This window comes from Sceloporus undulatus, chromosome 3 (genome assembly GCF_019175285.1).
Source record: "Sceloporus undulatus isolate JIND9_A2432 ecotype Alabama chromosome 3, SceUnd_v1.1, whole genome shotgun sequence".
Taxonomy (NCBI): domain Eukaryota; kingdom Metazoa; phylum Chordata; class Lepidosauria; order Squamata; family Phrynosomatidae; genus Sceloporus; species Sceloporus undulatus.
In genome coordinates this window covers 42,748,786-42,762,312 of record NC_056524.1, presented here as the reverse complement: position 1 = coordinate 42,762,312, position 13,527 = coordinate 42,748,786, and the positions used below count along the sequence as shown (strand labels likewise).

At 37.3% G+C, this 13,527-nt stretch overlaps 1 protein-coding gene across 1 annotated transcript in view; it reads right to left on the bottom strand.

Annotated features, from left to right (window-relative positions):
• Nucleotides 1-13,527, bottom strand: part of LOC121925237 (nucleoside diphosphate kinase 7-like) — a 98,777-nt gene that overhangs the window by 16,705 nt on the left and 68,545 nt on the right. The window contains exon 8 of the mRNA XM_042457121.1: nucleotides 9,250-9,357. Coding sequence (XP_042313055.1) covers nucleotides 9,250-9,357 — 108 coding nt within the window. The remainder of the gene's footprint in view (nucleotides 1-9,249; nucleotides 9,358-13,527) is intronic.

The following is a 13,527-nucleotide window of genomic DNA, read 5'->3' as shown; positions in this document are numbered from 1 at the left end:
TGATGATGATGATGATGATGATGATGATGATGATGATGATGATGATGATGATGATGATGATGATGATGATATACTGTGGCCTGTTACAGACTGCCAAAATAAAGCTGCTTTGGGTCTCTTTGGAGGTATGCTATTTAAATGATGCATGGGTCCTAAGAGTCCAGAGGTTGCACCAAAGCCACACTCCATTCCCAAGCACAGGAGTGCAGCTTTTGGTGCAGCTTCCGGATTCTTAGGATACATGCATCATTTAAATAGCATACCTCAAAGCGACCCAAAGCCGCGTGATGGGGGCTAGGCTGTAACCGGCTCTGTGGATGGGGGGGTGGAAAGATGGGGTAGGAAGGGGCAGTCAAAAACAACACAGACTTATTCATATATGCAACCAAATTATTCACACCATTCTAACATGTTCATACTATTATTTTACCTACATATTTGTTCAATTAACCTCCTGGCTTTTTTTGTCTTCTTTATATATTTCCCAGACTGTTTAAAACACTCTTGCTTCCATTCATGTGCAACTCTCAAGATCCTTATACATTTATAGTTACATATAAAGGGAAGAAAAGAAAAAAAAAACATTGTTGCAACAATTTATAACATTCTCCCAACGTATTTAAACAATTGCAACTTTGCAAAAAAAAGATGGAAACAGTAAAAAGAAAACCTTACGCTGGTCGCAAGTACTGCTATCCCATATCTTTAATATATATTAGCTATCATCCTAATATTCAAAGTAACCATTCGACCAGTCTATCCTCCAAACCCCATCTTTTTTGCAAAAACAACATTAGTTTCCCCCATTCCTTTTGCATTTTTCCTTTCCTTTCCTCTTGGATTCCATATGATATCAAATCAAGTTGTTTAACGCTATTTAATTTTGATAACCATTCCTCTATTTGTAATTCCTCTGTATCTTTCCAATGTTTTGCAATAGTTAACCTTGCTAATGTTATTAAATATAATATTATTTTCCAATGTTTATTTTCATCTTCCCTATTAATAAAGTATGTCATATTAAGTAGATATATTTCAGGTTTTTTCTTATAACTAATATTGAAGACTTGTTGTATTATAGTATGTATTTTGTCCCAAAAGCTCTTGACTTTTTCACAAGACCACCACATGTGTTTCATAGACCCTTTTTCTTTTTGGCACCTCCAGCATGTATCATTATCAAGCTTGTACATCTTTTTAAGTCTTGCCGGGGTATAATACCACCTATGACTAATTTTAACAAAATTTTCTTTATATTCGAGGCATCTTGTAAAGGCATTTGTTCTCTTCCATGCCTTTTCCCAGGCTTCTAACGGGATTGCTCTTCCAAGATCCCTTGCCCAATTTACCATGTACTGTTTAACTGGTTCTTTCTCTTGTTCCCTTTGTTTTAAAAGGTTGTAATATTTAGTGATCTTTTTATCTTCATTTTCATATAACAGTTTATCTAACTCTGAGTGTCTTGTTTCTATACCTACTGTCTTATTATCTTTTTGAAACCTTTCTCTTATTTGAAAATAGCTAAACCAGTTTAAGCTCTTTCCTTCCTCTATTAATGTTTCTCTTGTTTTAATACCTATTTCCCTATCCTCTTTAATATATATCAAATCCTTATATGTTATCCATTCATTTTGTCTATCCCATTTATTTGCGAATGCCTCCTGATTTGAAACCCAAATGGGCATTTTTGTGTAAAATTTTTCTTTAATTGATTTCCATGTGGTGATTAATGCTCTCCGTATCGGGTTGTTTTGAAAATCTTTGTGTACACGGTCCTTGCCATACCAGAGATACCCATGCCATCCAAACCTAAGGTCAGCACCCTCCCAATTCAGTATATCTTTATTTTTCAATCTAACCCACTCTTCCAGCCAACTTAAATTGCATGCTGTTTTGTATAGTTTAAGATCTGGGAGCGCGCACCCCCCGTTTTCTTTTCTCTCCTTTAAACAGTTCCATTTTATTCTAGCTTTGCCCCCTTTCCAAACAAAAGCCCTAATATCTTTTTCCCACTGATTAATCACACTCTCTTTGACATAAATTGGGAGATTTGTAAAAAGAAATAGAATTTTGGGTAGGATAGCCATTTTAAACGCATTAATTCTTCCTAATAGCGATAGGTTTAAATTTTTCCACTTATGTAGCTTATCCCTCACATTTTGCCACATTACTTTATAGTTGTTATCATATAAATTCATGTTGTTTCCTGAGATATTTATTCCAAGATACCTAATCTTTTTAGTGACTTCACATCCTGTTTTATTTTTTAACAATATCTTTTCATTGTTTGTCATATTTTTAACAATTATTTTGGATTTTTCCTTATTTATATTAATACCTGATAGTTTTCCAAAGTGGTTCAATTCCCTCATCAGTTTTCCTGCACTTTCTAATGGATTTTCCAATATAATTAATAAATCATCCGCGAAGGCTTGTGTCTTAAGCTCCTTCCCTTTAACCCTTATACCTTTGATTTCCTTATTTCCCCTAATATTATTTAACAAAAATTCCAGTACTGTAATAAATAATAAGGGGGAGAGGGGACACCCCTGCCTTGTCCCTCTTCCAATCTTAAATTCCTCCGATTGGTCCCCATTTAATATTAATCTTGCCGACTGTCCATTATATATTTCTTTAATATACCTAATGAAATCCTTCCCCATGTTCATAGCTTCGAGTAACGCAAACATAAAGTCCCATTTAACACAATCGAACGCTTTTTCAGCGTCCACAAATAATAAGGCTGCCTTCTTTTCATTATGTGTATTGTAATAATCTAGCACATTTATAATATTTCTTATATTTGTACTGATCTTTCTCCCTGGTAGAAAACCGTTCTGCTCCTTATTAATTAATTCATTTAAAGGCTCCTTTAATCTTTCTGCTAAAATAGAAGCAAATATCTTGTAATCATTATTCATTAGGGCTATTGGCCTGTAATTACTAATAAACATTTCATCTTTACCCTCCTTCGGGATTAAGGTTATCACTGTTTCCCCCCATGAGTCTGGTTTGCCCTCTGTTTTTATAAGATTACATACTTCTCTCAGGGGGTTTTGTATTTCTTCCATAAATACCTTATAATATTCAGTTATCAGACCATCTTTTCCTGGAGCTTTTTTGTTTTTTAATTTGGCTATAGCCCTTTTAATTTCTTCCAAAGTTATTTCTGAGTTCAATCTATCTTTCTGGTATTCACTTAACACTAACTGATTTTTTTCCCTCACTTCTTTCCTCTGCATATGGTCTAAATTATTACCTTTTCCTGCGAATAAATTTTCAAAAAAGGAAACAAACGCCTTTTTAATTTTGTCACCATCCGTTATTTCTATATTATTTTGTTTGATTTTAGTTACTATTTTCCTTTCTCTTTGTTTCTTTATTTTATAGGACATCCATTTACCTATTTTATTTGCGTTTTCAAAATAGTTTTGTCTCAGTCTTTTAAGCTTAGTTGTAATTTCTTCAATTATTTTGTTATCTAACTGTTCTTTTAAAATTTTTATTTCTCTCTGTATTTTCTTTTTCCCTTTTTTCCTTAATTGTAGTTCTTCCTCTTTTTTCCTTAATTCCAATTTTATCTTTTCTTCTCTTTGTCTCTCTGCTCTTCTAATTTCTGCCATCCTTTGTATAAACAGGCCCCTCACGAAGGCTTTACTGGTATCCCAAACTACTTTCATCTTACTTGTTTTGCCCCCATTCTCCTTGAAAAAGAAATTGATCTCATTTTTAACTTTCTTAACAAAGTTTTCATCCTCTAATATTTTCTCATTTAATCTCCAACCCCTATTTAATTTTCTCCCTATATTCATTTCTAATTCAATCATATTATGGTCTGAGAATGTTCTCGGCCAAATCTCCATATATTTTATCTCATGTAATAATGTTTTTGGGGCCAGGGCTAGATCAATCCTTGAATGGGATTTATGTACTTCCGAGAAAAGGGTAAAGCCTTCTTTTTTGCCATTGCAATGCGTCCATATATCTATTAATCCTAGATTTTCTTTTAGGTCAAATAAAGATTTAGGTAATTTTCCCTGATGTTTTCTCTGTTTTTTACTTTGGGTTTTCCTATCATACTTGGGGTTAAGTACCCCATTAAAATCCCCAATCAAGATCAAATTATTATTTTCCATATCATATAATTGTTTACTCAGATTATTATAGAATTCCTCCTTTCTTTCATGTGGCCCATAAACATTACAGACTAGGTATTTAACATTATCAACTTTAATTTCTACACATATCCATCTAGCATTGTCATCTTTACATATCAATCTTGATTCCCATTTTGACTTAACGAATATTGCCACCCCTCTTTTTCGTTTATTAATAGTTGCCGCAAACAGTGTACCAATTTTATTATTTCTCAAATATTTCAAATCCCCATTCCTCATTTTGGTCTCTTGCAAACATAGTACATCAAACCCTTTGCCTTCCAAAAAATGCATTACTTTCCTTCTTTTTTTTTCCTGGCTAATGCCTTTGATATTCCAAGATATTATTCTAAGACCCATTTTCAATTATAGACGTGTATTATAAACTATCCTCCTTTAAATTTAGAATTCCAAAGTTTTTAGTATAGTTTAAGCTAGAGAAGAGACAAAAAAAAAAAATTCCAATCACAGGGATAGTTTAAATTCCAGAAAAAAAATAAAGACCCAGTTACTTATCCAACTCCCCCCACTGCACCCTCTTCTCCTTTATTTATTCTAGAGTCGGTCTGTTCTTGATTATTTTCTTCTTCCTGTAGAGGACTCTTTTCTTTTGGAGTATTTTTGTCTTCCTTGTCCTTTTTCTCTCTTTTTTCTCTCTTATCTCTCTCTCTTTTCCTTTCCTCCTGTTCTCTGCCCTCTCTATTAAGTTTTTCAACAAAGTTTTTAGCCTGTTCTATTGTGTTTATTTTATATCTCTTTTGCTGGTAGGTAAATATTACCCCCTCAAGTTTGTCCCATTTATAGAAGATCTCTCTCTGTTGTAACAGTATTGTCAAAAATTTATATTCTTGTCTCCTTCTAATAATTTGAATAGGCAAATCCTTATAAATTTCTAGTATTTTGTCATTCACGATCAATTTTTTTTCGTAGTTCCTTTTTAAAACTATATCTCTAATCCTTGTACTCGTAAAACATACTGTGATGTCCCTATCAAGTTTCCTTTCAGTTGCTATTTTTGAACTCACTCTAAATACCTTGTCTATTTGAGCCTCTAAAAGGTCCTCGTCTAGTTCAATATATTCTGCCAGCATTGAAATAATCTTGTCATAAATTCTTTCTCCTTGTTCCTCTTTCAACCCACGAATCTTAATGGCCCGTTCCCTATACCGAACCTCCTGCAAAAGGCCATTTTGCTGTTCCCTTATCAAGGCTCTTTCTATGTCTTCCACTCTCCTTTCCAAGCTATCAGTCCTTTCTACTACCTCCTCCACCTCTATTTTAATTCCTGAGATTTCCTTCGTGAGATTATCAATCTTTTTCCCCAATCCATCAAATTCCTTTTGGACATCCTCTCTAATTTTTTGCACGTCCCCCTTTGTTTCCGCCCGACTTTCCTTCAGCTCTTCTCGAATCTCTTTCTTAAAATTTTTTTTAAATTCCCTCAATTCCTGTAATATAATATTGCTTATATCGGATTGACCTGTAGATTGACCAATAGATCCCCGTCTTGCCGTCATGCTTCTGGTTTGCATTCAATTTTTCCAAATATTTATCAGTTACTGTTACTATTACAATATAACTATCAATCTTCCCAATTTACAATAGTAAAGTATTTCTTTATCTTACAGTCCAGTTCTCCTCCGTGTGGATAGAGAGTCTATATCAGAAAAAACTTCTTTTCCAAGGCTGTCTTAATCCGTTTTACAGCTGCTTCATTTTTCCTTACACTGCTGTAAATTACCTTCTCCTCAAATCTCTTGCAGCTGTGTTATCAATTGGTGCTCCTAGGTTTTTTTTTCCCTTTCTCCCCCACAGCAATGTTCAATTTATATATCCAAATCAATCAAGTTTGCTTTTCCCAAGGAGATTTGAAAGAGATTATTATCCAAGAAGAAAAAACCAAAAGAGAAAAATTAAAATGTCCCAGTTTGTTATCCTCCAAAAATTCGAATTATAATCCTTTAATCACACAGTGTCTCCCCTTTGGATTCTCCTCTTCAAAAGAAAGGGTCCACGTCCATATTCTTGATTTCCACTATAATACTTCCCTCAAGGGCTCTTTTCCTCATAAATCATTCATGAAAAAGAAATATTTCTCAATATATGCTTATTAAACAGCTTGTTAAGGTTTTCTCTCCAATAACAAAAATTACTCCTTCTTCATTTCGTCATATTGCTTTAAATCAAGTAACATAGCATAGATCTTTACTATGTTGCCATTCATATCTCTCTATAAAGAAAAATTTTTCCACATCCACCACTCCAAAAAACGGAGAAAAGCAAGAGAGAAAGAAATCAATACCCCAAAAAAAAACAAATTCACCTGGGGTTCTCGTCCTCTAACAGCACTTCCTTATCTTTTAATGTGACTATTTTGGAGGAGTTAAGCAGCTTTCTTCCAAAAAAGAGTCAATATAACTTTTTTGCCACAAAGTTGCCTTTACCTTCTCTTTAATATTCAGCGCCGTGGAGAAATTGCTTAGAGTATTTCCCTGTAAAGAAGACTTCTTAGCGTCACTCTTCAACAAACAAAAACACCTCCACTCCTCCACACACCTCAAAAACAATGAAAAGGCTTGCCGCGTCGGCTGGTTCCTTTCGGAAACAATTCACAGCACCGAATGCCTCCAAACTCCACTCCTTCCTCTCCTTCGGTTTTCCCCCTCGGGGTCCGTCTCCGGAGAAGAAGATTAGGGTTTCCAATGGGCCTCGTACCCCGGAATTCCCCCGTCCCAAGGTATCCCAAAATTAGTAGGCTTGCTGTAATTGAATAAGGCAGCGCGGAGCCTCCGTCTCGCGCTACCGCTCGCCTTCGCGGCAAACCCGGAAGTCAATCCTCTGTTATTTTTTAAAAAAGAAATGACAGAATATTTATTACACTGACAACCTACCTTTTATATACCATATTTTCCGTCATATAAGACGACTGGGCATATAAGATGACCCCCAACTTTTCCAGTTGAAATATAGAGTTAGGGATATACTCGCCGTATAAGACTACTCCTCTTCCAAAGCACACCAAATAAAAATTAAAAAAAACATCAGATTTGATTTCAATATGGTAATTTTAATTCAAATGCTTATGACATGCAGGTACTTAGCAGGAAAACTTGTTGTATACAAAGCCTGCTAGGATTGGTCAGGTCTCCCTGCCTGCCCAGCCTTCCCTGTCTCCAAGACTATCAGAGCGGTATTGCAAACACGGCTTTTTCCATACCCCGGGCGTCCTGGACGCCTGCACCTTGCTCTGCCCTTCAGCTACACATGTGGCAACTGCAGATTCTCCAGTCCGACTTGGAAGTTTCAGCACCTGCCCTATAAGACACCCGGCGTATAAGACGACCCCCGACTTTTGAGAAGATTTTCCTGGGTTAAAAAGTAGTCTTATACACCAGAAAATAAGTACTAATTCTACTATAGCTACATATATTTAGGTTACTAGGGTATGTATGTTTAAGCAGTGTCCTCAGTAGCATAACTGATATTAATAATAGGATGTTTCCTATATATACAATAATAGGATGTTTCCTATATATACAATAATTTATCTTCCTGACATAAAAGAAATCAGCAGAGAAGCAATCAACACAGAAATATGTTTAGGGAGAACCGTACAACTGGTGGGTGAAGTATGGGGCAAGAGCCTCACATGGCCCTCTCATTAAGCAGGATATATTAGGTTGCTTGGGTTGTACAACATGTGGAGTAAATCACACACCTCCTTGGTGACAGGACCCTTATTACTGATAATCCAGAAAGCTTTGTTAGGGGAAAAAACAGTGCATAATTCTCCATAACTGTCCAGGCCCCCCATGCATGATTCTGAGAGGTCCTTAGTGCAAAGCTCTATGAGCCCTGGGCAACTGGCTGTGCCCTGAAACAAAGGACAGGCAAAGGGACAACAGAAATAAGTGGGTAGGGCAATATAATGGGGGATGGTGGTATTTCCCCCATCTCAGACTAGTCGCAGGCTAAGGTTGCAGCTGCTATATTTACAATCATGTAGTGTGACATCACTGTAGTGAGAGTTTCTCCATCACCACTTGACTTCTTCAGGTATCATATACAGTGGAAGTAGGCACTGACAGTGCTACATTTGATATCATTATACCTGCAAAAGCTATTTTATACTTGGAGTCAGAGACAAATCATACAAGTAATATTCAGCATATTGTCTGAATCCTCAGGCAGGATCTACCTTTTACCAGAAGGTCTCAAATTATAGACGGCATTTGCCAGTGAACCTGAAGATAGTGTTCAGTGTTTCATTACATTATTAATGTGACACTGATAAGATATCCATTGACAGTGCTGGATAAGATCCAATCACCAAATGAGAAGTAAGCAATACCTAAAGATTATTGTTGGCTTTATAGCTGAATCTATGGGTGAGTAGATCATATAAAGGAAATAACACAGCATGCCTACATTATTTAAACAGGAATGTAAAACAAAGGCACCAGTCCTTTATGAGCAACAAAGCCACAACTCAACTCTATCTCCATTAAAAGGGTTTACAGTAGCCCATTAAATCATGATTGGTGAGTAGAATGAACCATCCAGACAACCAGCTGTCAGAGTTACGACAAACCAGGGACAAAATCTGGCCAAGCAGAAAAATATGGGAGATCAGTCCTAAAGATGTTAGTTAAAGACAATTCACATTAAAGCTCTAATTCATATTATTTATCAACTTGGAAATTTGTTTTTATTTACTTGTGGGATCTGTAGACTGTATTATGTTTTCACAACATCAGCAGGATGGCTGACAAAATCAGCCTTTAGAATATTTGTTGGAGAATATTTTCAGGTACAGCTAGTCTTCTGAAATAATTTTCTATTTGTTTCAGTTTCTATTATTGAAAACAAATCGTAGCAAAAACTGAACAAGATTGAAAATACACAAAGTGCTGATTTCAGCTAAAATATCCTAGCCTTTTCAAGCAGCTGACATTTGATTTAAAAAAACCTGGCATTAATATTTTGATTGTGATGAAAATGTTACTGAATGGTTCAAAGCAATCATCCACAGACACCACAAGTAAAAAATAAATAAAATGCTTTAATATAAAGATGCATCACAAAGTCTTACCTCCAAAAGACCATCTTCTGGAAGATCCGTACAGTGGACAGCATTCTGGATCTTGTTCTTGCCATAGATAGCACGAAGTGTACCAGGACGGAGATATCGGGCTATTTCCTGCGCAACACAAAAATATTATCCAATAAAGAAAGTAGCTTATTACCTGAATGGAAATATATACAAAAGGGTGATTTATATTGTAAAGTATTGCTTATCTGAGAAGTGTTTCAAAAAGCAAAACTAGAAAAGTTAAATCTTGCTTTGGACTGCACATATTCAAAAAAGCATGAATGGTTGAGGGAAAATAGCCTCGTATTAAAAGATCAGAGAGAATTAAATCTTCATACAATATGTATGCAATAAAGCTCGTATCACAAGCAGTGAAAGAGAGTTTACCTGTTACTAACAACTGCAGACAAAATGGATAAATCACTTCACATTTCTAGTGCTAGTTTGTGAAATTTACTGGCATTGGGTCCTTGGGCACATCTGCATAAAACACCTTCCTTCTTCAATTTGTGGGACTCAATAATTTCTCTTATCCATCATGGATGTGAAGGCCTTTCTTAGCTGGTTCTGCCTCCTTCTCCTAGATGGGTAGAGCAATCAGATCTGGAGACACAGGTATTATCAACTTTTCCTCCCACCCCTTTTTCTTTTTACTGAGTGCTGAGAAGATGTTAATATCCTGAAGGCAAAAACTGTTTGGATTTACCTTGAATTGATCTCAGACCTGTTTCTCTTTAAGGGCTCCATATGCGTGTCCTGATACACATAAATGGATTTGTCACATGAGCTGCTGGATCTAACAGCAATCTAGGGGACCATGATCAAATAATTTTTCCCACTTATCATGACACCAATTCAAAGCTAGAATTGCTCTCTTATTTCCCCATGTATTTCTGTAAACTGGGAGGAAAGGTGAGAGTAATAATGCCACAATCCAAAAGGTCTACTGAAAATAACAACAACAATTATTGTGACAACTTAAAGAATAGCAGTGTAACTACAATTTATCACTTTCTTAATCATTAAGGTGCCACAAGGCCTATTCTTTGTGTCGTATTTCTTATCATATCAGCTAGTCTTCCAAAATTCATCACAAGTAAAAACTCCTAAAATTATAAGTATTTATGAAGCAGTGGACAATATGACCACAAATGCGATCAGGTAGTAAAAAGCCAGTATGTTTCACTTTGGAGTGAAAAGCAGGACTTTTCTCTCTTCTTTACTGGGCCTTGGGTAAAAAAGTCTTTCCCCATCACCTGCCACCTGAGCCTTTTAACTGAAGATCTTGTAACATCTGCATGCCAAGCATTATGTGCGCCAACAATAGGTTGCAGCCCCTTCCCCAACATTGATGCTTGCAGGAATGCTCCCAGCCCCTCTCCATACAACCCAGACATCCCTCTCCCCCGATTCTCCTTTGGGGATAGAAGGACAGTTCATTCTGCACCTCCTTGGCTACACTGGAGCCCTGGGCCAAGGGCTGGTAGGGTGGTGGAGATGCACTCAGACACCATCTTCCTTCAGAAAGAAAAGGAAGATATTCTCGGCTCTTTATATGAGCAAGAAAAAGAAAGCTACCATCCAGCATACCTCATACTCATCTCATGAATGCCAACTGACTCTCCTCCATTGTGTGCAAATCTTTTCAAATCAGGGGATTTGAAACAACTAGCTGCAATTTGAATTTTTCAAATATTTACTGAATCGATAGTATCATACCCATAAGCAAGATGACTAACAGCCTGTAGAGATAGGCATTATATGCCGGCATGGGGGCAGGGCATACACATGTGTCCCCACCCCCGGCTATGTGCCCAATCGCATAGTGGGGGGTGTCATGGCACTCCGTTCGTGCAGCATTTAAATGCGCTGCACCAAAGGAGCGCTGAAAAGCCGTGGCTGCAGCTAGGGCAACCTTTCTGCGGCACAAAAAGGAGCTGTTTTTGTGACTTCTTTTTGTGCAGAAGGAAGGCCAGATAAGGAAAAGGGAGGCACAGACCTGCCCCTTAGGGGCTATCTGCTGAGTCCCTAAGATTACCCACAAAATTATTTTAATACATCTAAGAGGAGTGGAATAATAGCTCCTCCAGTTTCATTTGAATTCATTCTGATAAACAAAACCTACCAATCCCACTGAAATTTTAAAGGCTTGCTTTTGAGAAAACATGCAAAAGACTGTGGGTACAAATAAGGTCCCACCTATAATTCACCCAAAAAACTTAAACCTATGGCTTTTTAGGGGTAAACTTTCTAGCCACCGCAGTCCGAAGCAATCACATTCTGAGATGATACAACTGGTTATCTCAGAGATGATTCAGCTGGCAGAGAAAGCACAGCAATGTATATTTGAAGAGATGTCATATTGAGGAGGGAGCTGACTTGTTTTCTGCTGCTCCAGAGACTAGGACCCGGAGCAATGGATGCAAGCTACAGGAAAAGAGATTCCACCTCAACATTAGGAAGAACTTCCTGACTGTAAGGGCTGTTCAACAGTGGAACACACTCCCTTGGAGTGTAGTGGAATCTCCCTCCTTGGAGGTCTTTAAGCAGAGGCTGGATGGCCATCTGTCGGGGATGCTTTGACTGAGAGTTCCTGCATGGCAGGGGGTTGGACTGGATGGCCCTTGCGGTCTCTTCCAGTTCTATGATTCTATGATTCTGTATTCATGAAGCACTGAGACCCACTTCATATATTACATTTTAGATTTACATCCTAATAGATTTTGTGTATTCCTAGAAATTTAAATTAAAATGTTTGCAAAAGCAGAGAACATGTATAATATACAGAAACATCTATCAGGGCATCAACTATGATTCACAATAGTTCCATGTTGCTCATACATTTCAGTTTGTCTCTTTAACTATACTGAGAAACTGCCCTGCAAAACAGCTGGAAAGAAATTGAATTCTCTTAACTCTGTACCTCTTCCTAATCTTACAGCAAATATTGCTAACACTTTTCTTTTTATATGCCTATTTCTGTGTACTTAATCTTACATGCCTGAAACCATGTGAAGACAGAAAAGAAATGTAATATACTTGCTTATTTTTTAAAAAATACCAAATTTGGTTAGTAATGGATGTTTGTCATACTGCAAGGAAATGAACTGATCAAAATTCTGCTCAGGTTGCCCTGCAGTAGAAGAAAGCACACTGAACAGACCAACGAGCAAACGTTAAATTATTCATCTACAAAACATTTTCTTAATCACCTACATTTCATTGTGTTTTTTTAAAAAAACCAAGCATTGTTTAATTAATGGTTCAAAAGACAATAAGAATAAAAGCTCATACAACATCTGATCCATCTGTCAGCCATTGCAAAGGGTTGCTTTTACAAAGAATGTTTCTTCTAGCACAGTTTACATTGCATGTACATATACCTGTCTTAAAAATCCTTACTGGCAGAACAGGCATAGGTAATCTATAGTCCTCCATATTTTAGACTCTGGTTCCCTCAGCTCCAGCCACCATAGCTAGTGGTGAAGGATGATAGGAAGGACAGGTTGCTTACCTGTAACTGTAGTTTTTTGTGTTGTCATCTGTGAAATCACATAAATGGTTTATCCTGCACCTGGGCAGTATATCATTCAGAACCTTCTAGCGCTGTTACATCAGCATTTTGGTGGTAGCCCAACTCACTCTCCAGGCAACCTACCAGCTAACTTCCCATTTAAGCTTTTAGATACCAAAGCAGCAACTTGTTATATATGGAGAGGCAGGACATGACAAGGAGAGGATGAGCATGTTGGTGTGATTTCACAGATAGTGACTTGAAGAACTAACCTTACAGGAAAGTAACTTGTCCCTCTTCTTCTTGGTTTCTGGGGATCAGACAAATGGAAGACTAGCAAGCTATGGACCACAGCAGAGGGTGTCATGCCATACAGGAGGAAAGCAGAGTCCTCCCAAGTGAAGCCTTATACATGACCCTAAATCCTAGGGACAATAAGAGGCAAAAGTCAACATTTTGGACCACAGAGACAGCAATTGGATAAGGATACTATGAAGTCCAACATAGCAGCAACTATGACCTCTTGTGGAAGGACTCTCCAAAACTTGAAGGGATTCAGAGAACACAATTCACATATAAAAGCACTTGATGAACAGCCTGTGGGTTCAGCAATAATTTGACTAACAAAGACCCGGTCCAGATGGGCCAAATGCGCCATGCTGGCCGTGTACTAGGGTTAGGGACTGCGAGGCAACCGCACGGTCCTAACCCTAGTACGGTGTGATGCTATTGTGACGTGACAGACGCATAGCGTCCGCACATCG